General features: G+C 33.7%; 1 protein-coding gene across 1 annotated transcript in view; it reads right to left on the bottom strand.

The window, feature by feature from the left end:
• Positions 1-23,154, bottom strand: part of LRRIQ1 (leucine-rich repeats and IQ motif containing 1) — a gene marked incomplete at its 3' end in the record, with an annotated part of 86,862 nt that overhangs the window by 13,750 nt on the left and 49,958 nt on the right. Inside the window, exons 18-22 of the mRNA XM_010155366.1 lie at positions 17,495-17,584; positions 16,664-16,788; positions 15,951-16,046; positions 15,524-15,609; positions 7,738-7,839 (exon numbers count right to left, since the gene is read on the bottom strand). Coding sequence (XP_010153668.1) covers positions 7,738-7,839; positions 15,524-15,609; positions 15,951-16,046; positions 16,664-16,788; positions 17,495-17,584 — 499 coding nt within the window. The remainder of the gene's footprint in view (positions 1-7,737; positions 7,840-15,523; positions 15,610-15,950; positions 16,047-16,663; positions 16,789-17,494; positions 17,585-23,154) is intronic.

Genomic DNA, 23,154 nt, shown 5'->3' with positions numbered 1-23,154 from the left:
GGAATGCTGTAGGTCTCTGACCTCATTAATAATATTAATTCTCCATAACACCATAGTTCCCATTACAGAATAGAAAGAAAATAATTCTTTTATAAGCAGCATAATCTCCAGTGTTGTCCAACTGAAACAAGATTTGTATTTATAAAATATTTCTAAGAATATATTATATTCCTTGTTCATAGCTCTATACCAAATGGAAATTCTTTTGCAAGATGAACATTTTTGCAATGTAACATTCATGATACATCTATGGACATAGACCATACACTTTCTGTGGCCTATTTTAAAATAGCATTTGCATACCAATATGATTTTAATGCTTGAAATAGTTGGAATACATCTGAAAATGCACTTTTAATGACCTCTTCATTAGCAATTGTTTTTTTGAAGTGTAAAAAGAGTATTGAGTAATGTTCAGTAAAAGCAAAACAAATAAACAAACCACCCCAATATTGACTACAGTCCCCAGGCATCCAAACAGATGGAAACAAATTCAACAATTACTTTTAACTAGACGTACTAAATCCAAGTGCTGTAACACTTTATTTGAGAGGAATTTAGCCGAATATATTCTCCCTTAGCCCCTCCAACCAAATCCTTTTGGATTTAACTTGTTGCTAAAATTATCTGTCTTTTGCACTTTAAGACCTGGGTCACAACCTTACTTAGGGACAGGAAATAGTTATCAGGTCACTGAATGGTCAAATGAAAAAGGATTTGAAATGCTTCGGTACTCAGGGGTCTATTCATCCAAAATGATTGCCTTATGTAGTATTAAAAGCTGTGAACGTGGAGTCAACTTGTTTACCTATACATTGGCTGAGATGCAGATATCTACACTACCTAGCTTTTGGAAATAAAATGTCAAGAAAAAGGGAGAAAAAGAGAGCAGGAATCTCAGAAGATGCAAACAGAACTATCTAAACTATTGTGTTACCATATTCAGCAATGAGAAAAACTGTTTTTCAACCTCTGATGACATTTCAGGTGAAATCTCATTGCCACTGAATGAGATCTCATTCCAATTGGGTAGTTATTAGAAAAAAAGTATTAAGATTTTTTTTCTTACATGCAGATCCTTTTAGGTTGAAGATTGGTAAACTACTATATTATGAAATCGCAGGTGATAGACTACACATCGTCTAAAATACAAGTTTTGGAAGTTTATTGGAACAAACACACTCTCTCTGGTTCAGAGACCACATTTAAGTCTGATGTGCTAATAAAGTCCTGATACCACCACAAATTACAACAGTCTGCAAAAGAGTGGAGATGTGAACAAAGAGATAATACACAGGTAGGTGAAATATGTGGTCAGAATCTTTTAACGTGTGCATACAGGAACCCTAAAAACTGGAACACAGTGAGAATTCATAATATTAATTTGGTATGTACCTATGGCAAAATCTCCTGTTCAGGAATTTCAGGCAAATAGAAAACCTTTCTTCTTTTTCTTTTCTAATTGAATGTGAAAAGCAAGAATATTACTAAAAGTGTCATATGTCTAGATAATTTAAATATTCAGACACTGAAATGCTCTACATAAATACACATAAATGATGTTTTACATATTTATTTTTAAACATAAACAATAATTTCAGTATTGCTTCATTCCATGAATACTGAAAAAATCCTACAGTATCATTGATGGACAGGAGGCTAGAAAACGAGGCACAGACTTTATTTTTTAGTTTTATTTTATAATAAGAAACTGGGCCACTAGAACTATGTAACTGAAGCTTGTGTGCGTGCACTGTAAGGCCCCTGCAGTCTTTTACAACTTTTCAGCGTACCGCTGTTGTGAACTGGGTTTGCACTCTGCCAGCAGAGCAGCTCTGACCCATGGAGAGCACTCCTTCAGATCAACACTGCCTCAGGCTTTACTGCTTTCTCCAAGAAGTCTTACATTTCAGGCATCAAGTTGAATTTCTTCTGGAGATGATTAACCCAAACCCATGACAGATTTTTTCCAAGATATCCAACTCCTTATGTTTATTTTATCCTGGCTCTTTTTGGATGTACTGGACACAAGTAACCTACTCATTTTACATGTTAAAGGGCTGGTGGAGAGCCATTAATTCCTTAAAATGAGAAAATATTTCAATGCGAGAGTTCTGTTGTGTGAACTCAAACTAAATAATAAGAAACAAAGCCATAGAATTCTGATTTTAAAAGATAGATCCCCTCCCACACTATAGGTTTCTGTAATGCATTTTCATCACATTTCAGGACAGATCTTGCATTCTCTGGAAATGCATTATTCTGTCATTTTTGTCAGTTCAGTACGGTTTAGAAACTACTTCCCTAATGTGGCATACAAATTTGAAGCCTGGGAGATAAGTAATAAATGTACGTTACTGTAAACATGGCAATTGAGCTACCAGAATTGCAGCAAGGCTGTGTTTAGAATGTGGTTATTAATCCTTTTCAGATCACAGATAAATAAAAGATGGCTTAATTTAGAAATGGTTGTTTACATACAATGCGCTTCATGGGAGTTGATGCCATTTATATTTTTGAATTGAAAATAGCTGATTTCTGAAAGATGAAAACAGCTAACACATTATTAGCTAGAGTTCAATCTCTTTTAAAATGCTCTTAAATAACAAACAACAAAATATTTAAAGCACAAAAAAGGGTGAATATTAACATTCCACTCCCAATACCGTCTCTTAACTCCAAGGCACATATTTAAAGCAGAGATTTCAGTGAATATAAATTCTATTTTATTTCTGCATATATTTTTTCTTCAATGTATTCATATTCCATAATATAGAAAATCTAAGAAACTATGTAATCATTATGTAAAAATATTTTAATGAGGTCACATAATTAACTCAAAGGTAACCTTAAAATACTGCTTTCCAGAGTCTCAAGTTCACATTTTTAATTAACAATAGAAATAATAATCTATAAAAATTTTTTGCAACATTTTTCACTTGAGACTACAAGGAGTTTCTTAAGTGTGAACTATCAGAAAGCTGGAAAACAGATGACTTACCTTCCAGTCATATGATGTAAGATCATTTTACCTCTTATTCTTGTTCCAATATGAAAAATAAATGTTATTTCACTCATAATTTAAAGAGAAATGAATAAATATTTCCATAATTAAAAGCCACCTGAGAAAGCATAATCTGTTCATTATCAAGTTTGTATTGGTGAAATCTGTCTTAACATCATAGCCATTATGTTTTCTTTAGTCACCAACGAGCATAAAATGACAGGAAACACAGTACTGCCGATTAGAACTATAGGTTCCAAACTATAGTAAACATATCTTGACAACATTGTCCAATGCATTTTTAATACAGTTGAACTTCCTAGCACTGGCCCTTGTGCACATTCCTGGCTGAAGTCAAGTTGTATTGTTTTCACTTCTTTAAGGTGTATGGTCTAGATGTGCCATGGTATAGACATGACTAAAAATAAATATATTATATGCACCAATAAATCACCTACATAATTAATTGGAACATGGTCTATGAAATTCTGAGAAACTAAGTGAATCATATCTAAATAATACTTGAGTAATTTAATTGGACTTTCAGCTGATCTACTGCATTCTTGCATCTTACTCTACAGATTGGAATCCAGCTTCTCAATACACTGAACAGAAATTATTTGGATAACCCACGAAAATTTTTGAGGTAGATGGATTAAAGAGGACCCCAAAAGATACACACTGTTCCCAAACCCTGTAGCAAAACAATGTGCTAGGCCTGGGGCTTCTTTATTTCTAAACTGCTGTACCAGGACAAAGCGCTCACATTGTTGGTTGGAAAAGTAGTTATCCTTCCTCTGTGTAAATGAAACTACAGACACTATAATTACAGATGCACAGCTGGCAGAGATGTCATTCAGCCAGTACTAATTGGAACTTTCCAAGAAAAGAAGAGTCAAGGATAGACTCTTCCTTCAATTCCTGATCTACTTTATTCAAAATAACCAAGACGATTTTATGTTAAGTCAATGACTGAAATAACCTCTAGGAAACAAGAGGAGAAGCAGCCATAAAGCTTTCTCAAAATACACTTTGCTGCAAAATAGAAAATTATGAAAATTATCTGTTCCTTATATTGTTTCCAAAAATCTGAGATTTTTGAAATGTCACCATCTACAAAACACACAAAAACCTCCAACATCTTGCAATAAAACAGGCATATTTTGCTTAGCAACTAATAGCAGTAACTGAAACTCAACAACTGTGCTGGAGCCATAATGCTATCACACCAAAAAAGCACTGTAATATACATAATCCCAGGAAACGTCCAGCAAATCATCAGAAGTGAAAGTACCTCATGTCCGGCTTTTGATCAGGTCATAGTTTCTTAAGAGAAGCAGTAAACACATATTTACATTTACATATTATGTGGCTTACTTATCCTACTGAAGTTAACATCACAACATACGAGTATCATTCAAAATATTATTTATTTAAATAAGAGTTTTAATGAATCTGTACTATACAATGATCACATGAATTAAATTAATTTTAAGGAAACTGAAATCTCATCTAGTCAGAAAGCATTAGGATTACAAAATGAACGTTGATACTACAAATTACACCAGATACTAATTGTACACAATTTACTTGCCTTTCAAAATATACAAATGTAAAAGCATAAGCGCTATACTTCATATGCCTACTTGAACTCATGGTATATACATTTATATTTGTGTGTATACACACTTGTATGTGTGTATTGACAGATAAACATACATAGACACAGACACACTAACACAGATTTAATTAAATTCCCATGGTTTGTGCTTTCACATGTTGCTTGTATTATTAAATGGTAAGTTCTTGTCTGTTGGAACAACATTTCTTTGTGCTGTTGATGAAGCGTGTAATACAAAGGGGTTTGTCTCCTAACTTCTGTGTGCTATTGTAATAAAAATGTGAAATAGTGGTCCCCTGTGGGGATTTATATAACATCAGTGACTAAAGCATGATGCCTCTTTTAAAATTTAATAAAAATTTATGAGGTCACTCAAGTTTTGAAAATGTATTTTCCTACAATGTGCATGTCAAATTAGAGATAAGTGAATTGTCTCATGGGATTAAAGATATGCACAAGTTTTCAAAATCGGATATCAACATTTTCATACGAGCTCCTCACAACTTTTGTAACAAGAACATAGTTGAATATTGCATCGTCTCTTCACTGTGTTTAGATATTGATTTACAGATGCTGCATGATACCACTGTCAGCATGATGCAGTAGTTTAGATGAGAAGGCAAGTTATGACAGAACATAACCTTTAGCTCAGAAACATACAAGCATCAGATATTAAGCTCATTCCTTTTCACTCTATTTTTATGTTTCTAGGTTTTTTTTATTCCTTTTTGTCTTATTTGTATTTTTAAACACAAACTAAAGACGAAAGACATACATCGTACATTTTAACCAGATTACCTCTTAAATATTCACTACCATGATGTATTTTAGTTTAAAAGCCTAAAACTGTTCTAATTGTTTCACTTCCGAGGGCATCCCCTTTCAAAAGTAGTGATTCTGTTATTTAACAGATAACACATGTGTACTTGCTGTTCATGCTATGGTTTCTCCCCCCACTTCCCAATTTAAAGAAATAAAGCAGGAATATTTAGAATGTGTTTTTTAGGATTTATTTAGTGGTTTATGAAGGAGATGGATTGGAGTTCAAATTTTCTACCAGAGCCCTGACTGGTTTGGGAAGGTAAAAGGGCTTGAATGGAGGAAGTTTATTTCGACCATGCAATGGACTGGTCTGTGCTCTCTCTTGGCTTAAAATATGGTGTCCACAAGATTTATGGATACAGGGTGAAAACATTCCACTTTCTTGTTAGAGAAAGAACTCCCATCGCAGAACAGACCCAAAGAAATCTATTCCAGGCAAAAGAGGAAGAAATGGTCAAAAGGTGAGAGAGGGAAAATGGGAAACAACTTTTCTGTGAGCAAGGGAAAAATGACTGATAACACAAGTCTGTGAAATTATCATGCTGGTGCTTTGCTTTGTAGTAGATAACATGCAAAGTGTTACCAAATTCTAAATTTAGAAACTCTTAGTTCTGTCTGATTGTATCTCACATACCTATAAATAAATGCTCTGTGCTGCACTCTGGGTTCTCATTCACAACCTTGTGTTTTCTGGCCATACTACCTGAAGCAGCAATGCTTCAGGTAGAAGGACAATTTTATATTATGGTCAAGCAGAAAAGTATTACTTATCTTCTTAAAGGCTCAGCAGATTGCATGTAAGCACCCAAAAAAGACTGCTGAAAAGAAATCTGTTTATTATCTGGACAAAGGAGTACAATATTGGTCCTTGCAATTAAAAACAAACAAAGTACCACTACAGTGTTTGCCTTTTAACAGCTAATCTGCTACAGTGCCTTCTCTCCATTTATTCAAAATTTAATTTCAGTAATATTCAGAATGCATATATTGGTTTTCCAAACAAAGGGAAATTATCTCCAGGAGGAACAGATAAACTGGTAGCAGGAAAACTAGGCTAAACCTACACTGACTTTAGGAGCCTGGGATCAAGCTTATCTTGTGACAAGGCTTTGAACATTCACACTACTGCTTGTAGGCTTTGGGCATCCAGTGTTTTTGCAGGCAGTCTGCATGCCCTATTTTGTCGGCATATAACAGAGTCTGGCATATAAGCATACACCACAGGAACACATACGAGACACCGAGAATGCTGTCAGGCACAGTATATACAGACTCTCTATATCCTAAGTAAATTCATGCTTGGATACAAGCAAATAATAGTGCAAACATTTTTACTCTTCACAATTCACCAAGAATTGTTTCCAACTGAATTTGAGCAGGGGCTCATGAATGAGAGGCAAATATGGGCTTTCAAATAGCTAGGTTAATTGACTGAATTGCAGTTCAGGTATACTCATACTGATTGCACACCTGTCTCAGGAAGATTCTAATGTCTATCCTTAGTCACTGAATGTTAATATAGTATTATTATTTTACTTTAAGGTTGGTACTAAATAAGATAGCATATGGCTATGTCTTTGAAAAAAGATGAAAAGACAGAGGAGACAACTTTCTGGGCAGACTATTGAGTTGCAAAAGAAATCAGTCTAAAAACAATGACTCTGAAGATGGTCAGCTTCTTACAGCAAGGGTATTTTAAATAACTTGGTCTTATTCTAACTGTACTGAAACCAAGGGGATTTAACATGATTTTCAACTGTAAAAGAGTAACATCAGTATTTATATGCTTTGGGAAAGCAAATTTTATATTTACATGCTGAAGATTCTTTGCTTGTCTTCTGCTGAATGTTGGAGTTTTAGAGAATATTTCTGAAAGTAACTTCCTAAAAACATATTAATGACACTCAGGAATTAATGGCTGGCTTAAGAAAAGTTGACAATGAGTGAAGAATTTATTTCAGTGCTTTGTATTTTATACCTCTGTGACATGCTTTGATGTTTCTTATGATGATTATTTTTATGATGACGATTTAGTAGTAATAATAAATAAATATATTAGGCACCAGTTCATTATGAATTAATCCCTAGGAGCACACCCCAGCCCACCCAATGAATTAAAACTGAAATGTCTCACTGCTGTAACTTGAGATACCCAGGAACAGATAAGAACCTTAAACTCCTGCCTTCTATTTGTGAATACTGTTTTACATTTCAAGTAGGTTTGCTTAAAAGACATTGGAAGATATATATGCTTATATGCCTGGAGATAACGAGAAATACTTGTTCATACCTTCAAAGTAGCCAGCATTTATAGCCTGTGTCTTCCTTGGTGGTTTCACATGGACATGTTTATTTTCATTGTTTTTGAACAACGCCAGGCACACAGCTGGGTCTAGACGACAAGAACAAGTTAAAATCAAAGGTCAGACCTGGCTATTCATTCCTTCAAGCAGTTTTTCACCTTTTAGCCACTTAATAAATGAAAATGTCTTTTAAAGTAGGTTTTATATTCACAAAGGATTTTTATTTCTAAAAAAAAGGCAACATAAATACATGTGCAACTGAGAACCGAAGTCACTATTTTGAAAGATTTTAACACCGTTGATCTTTTAGGTAGCTCATCTCAAAATTAAAAATAAATTCTATAGCCTATACTTGCAGAAAATATTTTTAAAAACACGGTTTTAAAGCAGAAATATTAACAGAATATGTGCCAAGCACTGTTTCTAAAAGCTTTGCTTCAAAATTATTCAACAGTCTAAATCAAGTCATTTACACTGAAGAAATGTTAACAGAAAATGGTTTCTTTTTTAAGGCTAAACTTTTAGATAGTAGGATGTCCCATCCTTACTGAAATAAAAAATACTCCAAAAGTCTATAGAATCATCAATATGTCACAGTGTAAAATTTTGATTAGTTTCATAACTTCTATTTTGAAAACTTCGAAAAGAAGCAAAGAAGAGCACAGAACTATCTATAAATCTAGATAATACATGTTCCTAGACTGAAAAAAAATATATGAAGTTTAATTAAAAACCACTAAACTCATGCAAAACTACACAAGTCAGGAAGGGTGATTTTCAGGCATTATTTGTTATGCAAAGGAAGAATTGTTTGCTTGACATGGGAAGAAAGTAGGAGTTTAAGGGAAGCAGTGGATTAGAAAGAATGTGAAAATTCTAGGCACAGTGTAGAATAAAAATTATTTTAAAAAAAGGGACTGAGAAGGATGTAGGAACAAAAGTAACTATATTATGATGAACAAAAGCATACAGGGTTTTGTATGCATGACACAGCATGATAACATGAGTAACAGAAAGACAAAGGAAAAAATCAAAGAATTTTCACATGGCTAAAACAAGAAAAGAATAGCACAAGCAGATAAATACACTCTCAGGAATACCTGAGAAACAATGAGGTAGAAGAGGTTTGTCTACAAAGGTGACTATAAACTGTCAGATAAGAGTAGCATCTATACTACTTCAGCGAAGTAAAGCATGGTTCCCATATTTATGGATATAAAGAATCAGAATGCCCTGTTAAGTCAGTGGGCAATTTCTTATGAAGCTTAACAGCAATTTGTAAAGTTGGTTTTGACTAGATCTCTATATTTGCAGTCAACATTTCAGTTACAAACTCACGGACCATAAAGTGACCCTAAGAACTCCATTTTTTTTCCTCAGAAAACGCTCTCTTGATATAAGCAAGATAATGCAGACATTCTGCATCTTTGACTCGTAAGCCTGGAGAAGATCTCTAATGGGGTGTGGATACTTTAAGAGATAATGTATTTACAAAACCCATAAAAATGTTACAGTACTCTTGGTCAGACCACACTGCAGCAGCATTTAGTTGACAGAATGTTCTTAATGGTGCTAACCTCTCACAAAGCAGCAAACTTGACTAATGAAGGAATTGTTGAAAATATGGATGGAAGTAATTTAGGCTATGCTTTCTTCCCAAGGCAGAATCAGCGATACCTTACACTTTGTTATCTCAAATTGTCTAGAAGAACCTCTCTCATCTTGTTGTATGATGATTATAGTTTCCAGGTTAACCCAGAGGATGTTAGACTTAAAGTAATTTTAACCCAGTAACCAAAGAATAAATTCAATTAAATGACATACGAAGCACAATAAATAATGATTAGCTCCATTAGTTTTTAAGGTAGATTATTAGAATGTTTCTGATAACAGGATCAATTTATTCACAAACTAGATTACTAGTTTTGTAGATACTCACTTAACATAGATGGATGAAGTAGGCCTATTTGGCATGCCTCCCAACTCAGAAATAAATTTGTAGTAACAGAAGTTGTAAAAAACAACTTAAGTAAAGCATGAATTATTATTGTCTTCTATACTTGTAAGATACACAGCCGTACAAGTATTATACACAGATAAAAATGTACAGAACAAAATTTTTTGCAATTACAAATTTTCCAACATCCAGTGTATAGTGCTGATATGATACAGGGTGGATAAAACGACCTCTAACTTATTCTAGCATTATGCTAGTTAAAAAAATAGTGTCTTTCTTCAAAGGAAGACCAAAGAGAATATGACAAAATTGATTAAACACTCTTAGAACAAAACGTGATTGAGGATTTCCAAATTTTTTTTCATTAACTTAAAAATAATTCTTGAAATAACACACTTTTTTCCTATGTGGGAAAAAAATGAATTTTTTTCAAAATTTTTTGAAAACGTCATCTTTCCTTAATCCAGTCTCCCACCTAATTCTATGAAAACTCCAACCAGTCCAACGTTAAGGACTTGGTAAAGTTACTTTTGGGTGAAGCCCACATGAATGAGGTAGTGCCAACCTCGATTTTTCAAACATTTATTTGTGCACAAGGTAGTATCAGCAGTAAAGATGGTCCATGAACTGGGAAGAGAGGAAAATGATGGAAATTGTTCTTCTAAGAGGTTTCTATCAGAAGATTCATCTTTGAGTCTTTGCAAAATAACTTAAATAATCTACAGGGATTTAACACAGTGCCAGACTACTTGAATTTGTACCTACCTGGATCACCTCAACCACTGCCTACAGCTCTCTTGTTATTAAAATCGAGTCCTTTTCTTTATCTACTCCCAAATATAGGCAATATTACATAGATTACTTCATAATACTGGTGCTTTTCAGTCTCTGAGTGAGCTAGGGAGATGAACTGCATGCATGCTTTGATGACAAGCAATCAAATCAAATGTTTTAGATTTCACACAGAGAACTGTGAAAGAGTCCAATAGTTCAAAATCATACAAATATCTTCCTGGATTCTGGCATACTCATTTAAATGTGGTTTATTAGATGATGATCTGTGATGGTAATCTAGGAACCGGGGAGGTAATTTAATGCACATTGCTTGGCTGACTCCAACTATGGAAGACAAGTTGGACAAACACAAGAAATGTTATAGAAACAATATGGAAGGAATAGTTGCTGCCTAATCTGGCCCTATATTTGCTAAACAAATTCTTGATAATATGAGAAACTGTAAAAATTAAATGTTTTTAATTAATTTGTGTTGTGCAATATCTGTAATTAGAAAAACATAAACATATCTGTGCCAACTTTAAAGAGTTGATAAATCAAAGTAGCACAGAGTGGCAGATGTTTATCTGTAAAATACTTTGTAAATTCATTTGGAAAAAAGACCACATTTTGTTCCATAATTGAACAGCAATTAGAACTCCAACTCATCCATAGTTGAGTTCCCAGATACTGCTGCAACATGGAATACACAGCAACAACAAAAGTAGCTTTCTTTCTACTACTTAGAAAATATAGATTAGCAATCATTTATGTAAGATGTAACAATGAATAATAATAACTGTCAGATTTTATTCCGACTGTTGTTAATTCAACAAATCAATGTTGTATAGTCATAGGTTTTGGGGTTGTGGGTTTTGAGGGGGAGGCTGGTTTTATTTTTTTAATTAGTATTGCATTGCTCTCAAATTCTAAACTAGAAGTAAAAATATTTGCTGACTTCTCTGAGGTACCTTTATCATTGTGCTCTGTGCAGCTGTTTTTTTAACTTCTTTTTCTGACTATATGGCAGCAAGAATTACCATCTCATACTGTCAGTCACTGACAAGACATCTTTCCTTTGGAGAAGAAATGGTTAAACAAGAAGTAATACTGCAGTGTAGGAGAGGGAAGCTGAAAGCAAGACGAGGCTTCCAGCCATCTTAAAAGAAGTTAGTTTTCAGAGGCTAATGTAAAATACAGAGAATCAAGGAAATAAGAAGTTAAGCAAGAAATTCTGTACTGCTGTGCCACGACATCTTTAGGAAGCTAGGATTATTATGAGTCATAGATGCTTAATTTTTAAGCACAGGGATGTGCATTAATGTCTGCTGTATTTAGATTTTTAATTAGAATTTCTACAGAATTTTATGCATGCATGATAAACAGGAATATTTCTGACATTATGCCAGTTTTACTTGGCTGCAAAATTTCTGGTTTCTTGCCCACACTTTTTATATTATCTTACTCTAGAGTAAAAATAGTTGAAGCAGACACAGCCTACATTTGGTATCATTAAAATACAGGCCACAACTTTATTTAACTACATAAACAAGCATACATAACTGTAGTGGATTATGGTATAAGAAGCCTTAAGGCCATTAGTTGGTGGGACTGGTCTACTGCAATATAAGCATTGTCTGAATCACTCCTTATTACAAGGTTATGCTACTTTAAGCTCTTCCTTGTAATAAAAACCACAGGCTTCAGTGCACTTGCTAGTATTTTCCACATTTTTTTTCAGTACTGAGAAGGTATGTGGCCAGAAACAGGAGGTAAGAAACTTCTCAGTTACTTCTACATATCTACAGTTTTAACTGCGTACTTCAGCCAGTCACTCTAGGTTTTGTGTCTAGGCAATGGAGAACTATAAGTGCTTTTACAGTGAGATTCAAGTAGCCTGTTTTTGAACTGTTTTAGTAGAAAATGAAGAGCATTTAAGGTGGCTATTACTTTCCATAAAAGAATGAAGATGACCAGATCAGATGTGGATTCCTATACTTAACCAAATCAATCTCATCACTGTTGCACTAGGAGAAGGCAAAAACTGTAGATGAAAAATGGAAAGGAATAAATTCCCATGCCTGAGGATGTTAAGAATCAGAGCTGTTCATGACTGTCCAATCCCAGTTCCAATCCTGCAGATGTCTTGACTATATTAAAGAGAAATTGTAAAACTCTGAATGGAGGCTGATTTAACACTTAGCACTTGTGAACCTCAGGCTTAAGGCAAAGGGGTTTGATAGTATATGGAAACAGACAGCATACTTCAACAGGCCATTTGTTCCTACCAAATCATTCAGTACCTTAGCATTACCTGCAACTAAGATCATCATAACCATGGAAGAGCTCAATAGCAGATAAAAGATGTTTGGGATGATCCTCAAATCTTAGCATAAGAACTACCAGCTTATTTATTTATTTATTATATAATTTATTCGTATCTAGAACCTTTACCTGTTGTTGCTTTGCTTTTTGTCAGAACTTAAAAGCAAATCCTTAAGTCAGATGTGTAGTACTAAATGGATTTAACATGGAAAACTGGTTTTTTACACCTTGTACTTCACACTTTTAAGTGGATGCTGGGTATTGGGTATGAATCTGCATCATTAACAGAATTATTTTATTGTAGTTAGCATACCTTGGAGTATTTTAAATAAGAAAGTTAAAAGGGAAGCATTTGCAATTATAACACTCAGCACTTGAAAATTCAAAAGAAGGAACAGAAATAATAATAATAAAAATAAATCCTAGAGAATTTCATATGCAGCTTCAGTAAGTACAAGATGGATGGAGTTCATTTCAGAGGAGAGGAAGGTGATAGGATGCTAATTTCTGTGGAAAAATTAAAAGACAATGCTGACATCTACTTATTCAGATTAATTTCATCTGCTTTTAAAGATTACAAAGAATGAAGTTGCTTATGGAATTCCTGCTTCTGTATGGTTAGACTCAAAGCAATGGCCTAAGATTGTGAACTCTCTCTCTCTCTAGTTATAATGGAATGAATAGCTGTAAGTATTCTAGCATGAGCTGTACCCCACAGAGATCCAAGAAAGATATTGGCAGCCTAATGGATTTGGTTACAGTTTCCTGATCTGGAGCTGGCTAGCCTCAGGATAAGGTATATCTACTCTAATTGAAATGCTGTTACGTACCTCTGTTCAACCAGACTCTCAACAAGACCCTGACTTGCTCTCACCACTTCAGAGGAGGTAGCTGGTGTAAAACAATTACCTACATGGAGGTTCTTCTCACATGGAGAATATTCCATCAGGATCATTTTTTTAGTGCAACATCTGGGTTGTAGCATCAACTTAGGATGAAAATACTTGTTTTAATTGATAGTGTCTATTTGGTCCTTACTGTCTAAGGACTGACTTAGTCAGTGTGCTGTATGAGAAAGAATAGCTGGCTTGATAATTTTTGTACTGAAAAGGTATGGAGTATATAATATTTTCAGTTATATTTCTTGGTTCTAGAAATTATGATTTCTGCTTATCTAAAAGAAGTGATTTTAATGACTGTCAGCGAACGCTATCCATGAAGTTTATATATACAGGTTATTTTTGTGTTTCACATAATAGAAAGACAAAAAAATTTCTATTTAAGCTGGTATCAAGTAGAGAAAGGTGAACCTACAAAAGCATTGTGCAAAAATTTTGTTAACTTTTTCAACACGTTAGAATATTTGAGAGTATTCTTTGAGAGTAAGCTCAAAACACATATAGTGTATTGAATAATCTGAACAAAGTGAATATAAACATACAAAAAAAAATCCATTAGAACTACGACAAAAATATGATAGCAACTCTGATATGGTCAATCAGACCTTGATGACTGGATTAATTACAACTAACATAAACCAGAAAGCATATGGAGAAAAGATGATATAACCTAATAAGCTCTATTCATTAAGAAATGATACAGATTCCACCAAATGGAACATATGCAAAAAACTCAGATGTAAACCAGATATTTACCACACTCTTTTTTTTTTTTTTTTTTTTTTTTTTTTGTAACATGGTAGGGCATCATGGGAACCTGTGAAGATTTAAATAGAATCACTATAAACTCTTATCCATTTTTTCTTCTTTCCATAACAATAAAGCATGGTTTGTTGATAACATGCCTCCCTCCTTTTCTTTCTTTTGTAGAGTAGGGATCTTTTTTGTCATATTTCTAGGCACAACATTTAAAGTAGAAAAAAATTATACAGAGAAACACTTTTCTGAACTTTATCTATGGACTGAATTTTTTCCCTTCCAAGAGTAAAATGTCTTTCAATATTTTTAACACTAAAAGAGAAGAGTTATGCAAATTAACTGTAACTTGTGATATAATTAAAAAATATTAAATGTAAATACAGGTACAATTTCCAAAGACCATTTGTACTTAGGTCTTATTGTCAACCAGGCTCTTACACATTTGAACATTTTTTTATACTAGCAGTATGCTATTAATAATTTTACTAACATAGTTTATTAACATTTGTATTAGCATACTGTACTAACAGTTGATGGTTCTAAGAAAGTTTCATCGACAAAACTATCTGAATCAGAAGACAATTACAGAGAAGCTGCAAAAGCACTATTTTCACAGTATAATATTTAATACAAAAGATGTGATTTCATTTCATATGTATCAAACTGTCATTTTGTAAATAGTTCTTACATAAGTTAATAATTTTAAACTGAGATTCCCCCAAGTCAAAATTACAAGCGCAAAATGTAGAAAGATAAATTCCATATCTAGAAAAAGATATGTGAACATAAAGAAACAAAATTTCTGTTTAATATAACTGTCAAATATTCAACTTCAAAATCCAGTAGAATGATTTTTAAAATCTGAATATTTTAACACTGCAACAAATTGATTTCTCTACAGAGACGTAAACTGTGTTGTTTTTACTGAACCACACTCCACCATTATTGAAATTAATGTTTAACGTTGTGCAAGCAAACATTTTAAAAGAGAGACAGTATTCTGAGATTTAAGAATAGAAAAATTACATCAATATAACCATTTCTTAAGCATTGACTTACCTAATTTTTTGTTACTGTATTTTTTGGGCTTCATCTTATGGGCTCTCTTCAGCATTAGCTGTGCAGTAGAAATATCCTTAAAACCCCTAGGGGAAGAGAATAACTTACTAAACATTTCACATATATTATGTTACACCAGCTGCATATTATTCTGTAATGCACTTTTCAAAAAGAATACAGTGCATAGTACTTGTTATGCATGGTATTAAACTTTCTGAATAGCACAGATAGCTGCAGTGCTTAACATTACCTTATTGCATCTTATTAAGCTGGTCTCCCAGACACTTGCAAAAGTAATTACAATTTTTTTTTACTTTGGCAAAACAGAGATTCTTGAAAGGTGGTCTTAAAGAAAGTGATCAATAACAGCCAACTATACTGTACTTATTCCTGGAAGTCACTATGTAAGCAAAATAGCTTAACATACCATTCTTCTGAAATTTTCTCCTCTTTTTCAGACATGAATGAAAATGTCTTTTTTTCCTTCCAGTCAGAGAGCTGTGACATTGTTCCCTTCCCTGACCTGAAAACAAAGTACAAGAGCGGTACTGAAAAGTAGGTAAATGAAGAAGGGTCTCGGGTGACTGTTTTGCAGCCTTTCTTATTCTGCAAGTTGTTTGTGCCTTCTAAAGGCACTTTTGAAGCTTGGAAATAATACAAGAAAATCTATTTTAATACTCCAGGAAGGCTTTATCTTAGAGAGTAATAAAAGTCTGCCACCAATTTGAAATGTTTACATTTCAATTACTTGAAGCATATTTCAGTCCTTTCTCTCCAAAAGAATGCAGCTGTGTAAGAAATCCCTTTTAATCTTTATCTAGTCTTACAAATCTCTATTTCAACATCTATGTTAGGATACATATGAGAAAATATAAGTTTTATGATTTACAGTCAAACCTAGATAAATGAAAATATACATATATATTCTTATATTCTTAATTCTGGTAGTCAATTAAAAATAACAACTGATTTTAATACATTTGGTTTTAAAAAGTAAATCCATTTTAACTCCTGTAATGTCATATTAACCAAAAGTAGCATATGCATTAGAAAACAGCCTCAAGTTGTCCCCCTTTTGCTTTTTGTCAAATCCAAATATACTAAACTAAATTTACTGGAAAAAAGTATTATGTAACTTACCTGCTGTAAAAGTGGATATTTTCTGCTGAGTATGAATGTGGTCTGTTAACACATTGCCAAACCTCTTGTGGTGACAGCAGCAAACTATTTGAATGTTCACTGGAATTTGAAGGCCTAGAAGTATTCTAAGTAAGAGAAAGAAAAAGAATGCGGTAGTTGATTTCTGCAAGTTTGAGTTTACAATGTTCAGATAAACCCAAACCAGTTTGCAATCTATTACTGTAACAGAAAATATTCTTAATGGTGATACGCCCATTACAGACCCTACCTTCAACTAAGTAGGGCAAAAAGGTGACTTAATTACCCATAACATCCCCAAATATAATGAATTATACATTATAAGAATCCTTTCTTTTACTTGTAGGAAATAAAAAATTAGTAATACTACACTTGTAACAAGAAGAGAAAACCCTACCAAAATAAGAAGCCAAAACTTCAAAGTTTATCAAATATCTAGCAGACATTATAGTTCAATGACCTTTAGCTGTTCTGAAAACATTCAGCTGTTGTCATATAATGCAGATCTTAGTATTTTTAAGTAGTGTGTCAACTAGCAATTTTTAATCTATTGCCAAATGTACAGATGAAGCACATCATCTTTTTTTCTGCTACTGTGAAGTGTTGAAATAAATCCAAAATAAAGAAAAAACTTAGCAAATGAAAGAAAATCTAAAAGAAAAAATTGCATCTGGAGCTGAGGAGGAAGTCTGAGACTTCTAAAAGTAATTGTGTTTTTCAAGTCAATAGATTGTCATATTAATCATTCCAGAACAGCATATCCTTAAGGAATGAACAAAGACTGAAGAGTAAGAAGTTTCTGTGACATGTTACCTTTGGCCAGTGCAGCTGGTTTGAGAGCAGGAGTGTTTTTGAAGGGAAACGGGTGGAATCTAGAGTTAGCCATTCCTTCTCTAATGCAGCCTGCATGAATGAGTAAAGTCAAATAGTGCACTGATAAAATCAGTTCAGTTTTGATAACTTTTGCAAAGTCTCATTTAAGTTGTCTTACATACTGTTTCAAGTGTTTTCAAGTTGTATATCAGAATAGCCACCTGCAGAGCAATTGCACTTAAAACACCTTTGGAGATGCTGTGTTGTATTGTTTTATTTTAAACAAATCAGATTAACAGTATTTGTGGGTTGTGGGTTTTTTTGGGGTCTTTGTTGTGTGTGTGGGGGTTGTGGTTTTTTTTTGTTTTTTTTTTTTAATGAGATGCATCCCCTCCTTCTCAAGTTCTTGTAATTTTATCCCAATATTGATGGTAAACCCAAGTTATTAAAAAAGCCTGTCAAACTCTGAAAAAATACAGACCTAAGGTACTTAAAGGCCTAAAGAACATGAACAGCTCTGTTTGCTATTTTTGACCGAGTATTTTATATCCAGATGTAGGTGCCTGGTTCTGTCAAACTTGCTTTTGTTGAGTTGAACTGAATTGGTGAATAGTTTTCATTGAAATCTGGGGCTAAGAAAGTGAATGCTGTATGTACTTATTCCTTCAAATAATCAATATCATTTTTGATGGAATAATTTGCAAACTAAATTAATAGCTTGGAATGAAGAGGGGTGACAGTATTAGGTGATAACTGGTGTCTTTAGCACTTTAAGGCAGAATCCAGTTTGGTTTCATAAAAACAAAATTTACATTTTGTTTCAAACTCAACCTGTATATGACTTATTTTTTTTATATGCCCTTGAGTTCTTTGACCACATGTTCTTTCAATATATTCTGATAAGTGAGAGAAGTAAATCACTCCCACACAATAAGTAAATTCCTCTGAAGAATTTGGCTTCACTGACACAGTGCTCAGTCATTCAGGCTGCTCTTACTTCAGCAGCAAAGAGCCTGGGGTTCATGAGTCTGAAAATATCTAATTTATAAAACTGGACCACCTTTCTCCCATTAACAGAATATTTCAGATTACACTGACTTCCGATCCTGAGAAATTATCCTAACTTTGGTTACCTTACTGTGTAGTTTGTGTGAAGAGGACTTTGCACAGGTTTGGATTGGTGAACAAGAAGGTCTTCCAAGCTCTTTGAAATTCTAAGAAAAAAGGATCATATTCCAGCTGTTTTGAAAAGGTTACTTCAGGTACTTGTCACATATTTTGGTGACTCTAAGACCACTCTTTTTATTTATAAGGTAACTGTGAACCAGTATCAGTTTTGTTCCATTCTGACTTAGCTTTTAAAAATAAGTTTTCACTAAATGTTGACTTTATGTTCATTGTAAAAAGGAGGCATTTTTACACCTTTGATTCCCTTTTCTGGAATTCCCTATTCCTTGATTACAGTATGTTTTGGTTTCCATTCTTTTATTTAATAAATCCAGATAAATTCTATGCCCTCATTACTAAACAGAAAATGTCTCTTTACCAGTCTTTCCTTTCCTACCATTTCGATTCATCATAAATATACAAAAGTATCCTTATCACACGTCCTGTCTCAGATCGTTGTATATGTTAAGAAATCTATGTAAATAAACTGTAGAGGCATGCAACAAATAAAATGTATCACTACATTCAATTTTCACTAAAAAAAGTCACAGTTAACATCTATTCCAGAAGCAGACTGCAGTAGATAAATGATCACCTTCGGGATCTGAAAGATGTGAAATTGGTACAATTTGGACACAGAAGAGTGACATGTACTTATCTCAGCAGAGACAAAGCTATGATATATTCAAGTTCTGCAATTGCCTGAGGCCTATGGGCAGAATGGTCGAAATGAGGAACGATGAAAAAGGGAGAAAATGTGACCAAAAACTGTCAGTGAAATTTTAAATTATTCCTTTTTGCCTTCCTTGAATTTACTTTTCAATTGCACTATGCAAATCATATTTATAGCCTTTCAGATGAGAATTTTTCACTCCTTTTCCAAGTGTGGGTGTGCAATCTAGTCACAGGTAAACTCAATGTCTGCAAAAGATGTGTCTTCAACTTTGCTGGTGTACAAAGGTATATGAAAATGGCAAATTTCTGAAGTATTTTTCCTCTATTTTCAAAAGAATCAATACAGCTGGGAGAGAGGGAACTTTCCACTTATACAATCTAAATGTCAATTGGTGTGTACCATGATGTGCCCATCAATTACCTGGGTACTTAAAAATCTTACATTAGCAGTGAATATCATCCAAGTTCTACTGGTGACTTTAGGGCAAGCATGCATCCCAGCTATTGAAATTTTTACCTCTCTGATGAAATTGTTTGCTACAGAAGTCAACAAAATCATGAAACATGAAAATTAACACTCTAAAGCTGTAGTCAATTTTTTGGAACAAGAAACACTGAAGCTGTACACAGATTGAATCTTTTTGTTTTATAGTTGTACCATAATCCAATTAAAAGTTCTTTGCTCTTATATAGGTTGAAACTTTTCTCACAAATATTTTCTTAGCCCAGTGTTTATCATTTATTAATTTAATATTCTCCACAGTGTTTTTATTTCTTGCATAACCTACAAAATGTCTTTCAATGTTGTAAGTATTGAAAGGAAATATCACTGAATATATAGAAGCATGATTCAAAGGTATAAATATGCAAGACAAAAAAACCCACAACAACAACAACAAAAAACCCCCTGATTTATCATTGAGCACATTTGGCACTCCTATGAATGTCTGTCATCTTTGACAAAATATACCACGTTGTCATTTCCTTTGGCCAATAAAAGTAAACACATAATTGATTTTCAAGTATGTGTGCTTCTACTATACTTATCCCTAGAGATTCTGACGGTACTAAGTTCAAGAAAGTTCTGTCCATCTTTCCCATAAATACAGTCCTAGATTATAACTAACGCAAAATTTATGACAGATTTACCATTACCTAAGGCTAAAAACTAGATCTATTTCTACTGACAGTGTCCACTAAGAGAAAAATAAAACAACCCGAGATGAATGAAAAAGCAAATAAAATTATAATGTTTGATTACATGGTCTACATAGACAGTTACAGGGATACTATATTTATGTTTATTTCTAAAACCAGATGAAGGAATTAATTTCATAAATACTGAGGTATATAACATAGCTTTACACATGAGTAAATCGCATACAGTTAATTTAACACACATTAGTTCATCTGAAGATATCTTTTATACTTCTGTATCCTCCATACTTTATTTCCAGTGTTTGTTTAAAATCATAGACTGTATTGATTACTTCAAAAAAGTTTCAATTCTCACAAACACACAAAACATAGCTAGACCTTTCTAAATTTTTGTTAAAACTTCACAGAAATTAATTCACTTTGATTTACTGTTTTAAATACACTTTTAATACTTGGTGAATTTTTCAAGGGTTTCTTTTATTTGGTTTGGGTTTTTTTGCTAGACTTCATTAGTTTTCATTTAGATACTGCTCAGGACACAAACAAGATACTTCCAAGACTATGAAGAGTACAGACGACCAAATTCACTACTAAACACAACCCAACCCTTTTTTATTATTCCTTCATTTTCTAATATTTATTCTATCCCTTCCTTTGCAAAATGTAATAACTATTTACCACCAAAAATTAAACTTCAGTGGTCTCAGAAGCCAATCTTACAACCACCAACTTCAGTGAGAATAGTTCTACTAACTTTAATGGGGACTGAATGAACTACTGAAACACCAAGTTTTAGTACAAACGTTGTTTATACAATCTAGTTCTAGGCATTATTTATATGATCTGGACTACATTCTGGAGTTACATAATGTTTTATAATGACTATACACATAATTTGGGTGGTTTTAAGTCATATTTAAACCATGAACAAAAAAATCAGCTCACAGGACAGAGTGTCAAACCTACACTCAGCTTTGAAGCATTTCTACAAGTAACTGTCCAAACTGTGAATAATGCTATCACATATTGCCTTTCATCTCTCTTAGATCAAGGAGGAACACAAGGGTATAATAAAAACCAAACCAATCCCTAAAACTGTACTATGGTTAGAAGCAGGGGATGCAAGAAGGCATTAACAATACAGACCAAGAAGAAAGGCCAGCATTTGATATGGAACAACTCTGTACTAGGTCAGAAAAATATATAGCTACATTAGTACTCTGTTTCCAGAAGTGTTCAGTATCAGATGCTTATGGAAAGAATGAAAGAAGCTGGACATGCTGAGGACAACCCTTCTATATTCTTTCAGATGTCAGAAATTGGTGGTTTAAGGACTTTCTTCTAATATCTGGGAAAAGATTCCTCAAAACAGCAATCTAACTTCTAATAACAAATATAACCATCAGTGTTAGAGTCAGAGTGTTTGCAATGTGAATCATTTACATCTCTCAGAGCATGTAACTGCTAACATGTTGAACATTAATTCCAAAAGGCCAACATGTTGGCTGCCATGGGAGCTGAAGCTACCTCAGGTTTCCAAACACGGTGGACCTCAGAATTACAAGATGAATCACCATCTGACAAAATCATGAAACTATTTTTGAAAATTAGGGAGACCTAACGCTTTATAGCTCTTTCTTTTCTTCTTTAATTTCCTTATTGAGTCATTCACTGTTTACAGGACAACCATGGCTTAGCCAAAAATATTGTTTTATAGATATTTATGTAGTGCTTTTATCTATATAGTATCTTAAGATAAAAACAGGAAACTTACCCAACAGAATATTAACAAGCAGAAGAAAATTAATGTGCAACACTCACTCTGCACTGAGTTATGACTGGCTCTGGAGCATTACAAAAGAACAGGAGGAATGGGAGGAGGAAAAAAAGCATCTTTTAATAATAATTAAAAAAAATCCACATTACAATTTTACAAAAATAGTGTGTGGAATTATTTACTTTAAAAAAAAATTCACTCTCCAGATCACCTGCCTGGGTTTTTTAAAGCCATTTTCTGGACTTCTGATCCCCTCAGTAAGACAGGCCATTACTGTCATTCTCAGTCAAAATCATAGAATGGTTAGGGTTGGAAGGGACCTTAAAGATCATCTAGTTCCAACCCTCCTGCCATGGGCAGGGACACCTTGCACTAGACCAGGTTGCTCAAAGCCACATCCAGCCTGGCCTTGAAGACATCCAGGGATGGGGCATCCACAACATCTCTGGGCAACCTGTTCCAGTGCCTCACCACCCTCTCTGTGAAGAATTTCTTCCTGACATCTAATCTAAACCTCCCTGATTTCAATTTATACCCATTCCCCCTTGTCCTATCACTACCGGCTCTTGTAAAAAGTCCTCTCCCAGTACCCTTGTAGGCCCCCTTCACATACTGGAAAGCTGCAATGAGGTCTTTGGAAAAGAAAATGGCCCCTTTTCAATGAGATTTTACAAATTATCTGCCCTCTCTACATTCAAATTCAGTTTTTAATAAGAATAGTATGTAATAAAAGCAAATAAAAAAAAAAAACACAGAAGAAATCGTTCCACTAGTTTCCTCTATAGAATACAAATTTAAATAAAGTTCTTCAGGTTGGTAATCTCTTGACTTCTACTTTCCTAGCTTTTAGTGAGTATATTTGAATAGTGCAGGTAAAGCCTAG

The sequence above is a fragment of the Eurypyga helias genome, unplaced genomic scaffold, assembly GCF_000690775.1.
Source record: "Eurypyga helias isolate BGI_N326 unplaced genomic scaffold, ASM69077v1 scaffold22027, whole genome shotgun sequence".
NCBI lineage: Eukaryota > Metazoa > Chordata > Aves > Eurypygiformes > Eurypygidae > Eurypyga > Eurypyga helias.
This window is presented reverse-complemented; position numbering and strand designations above follow the sequence as displayed.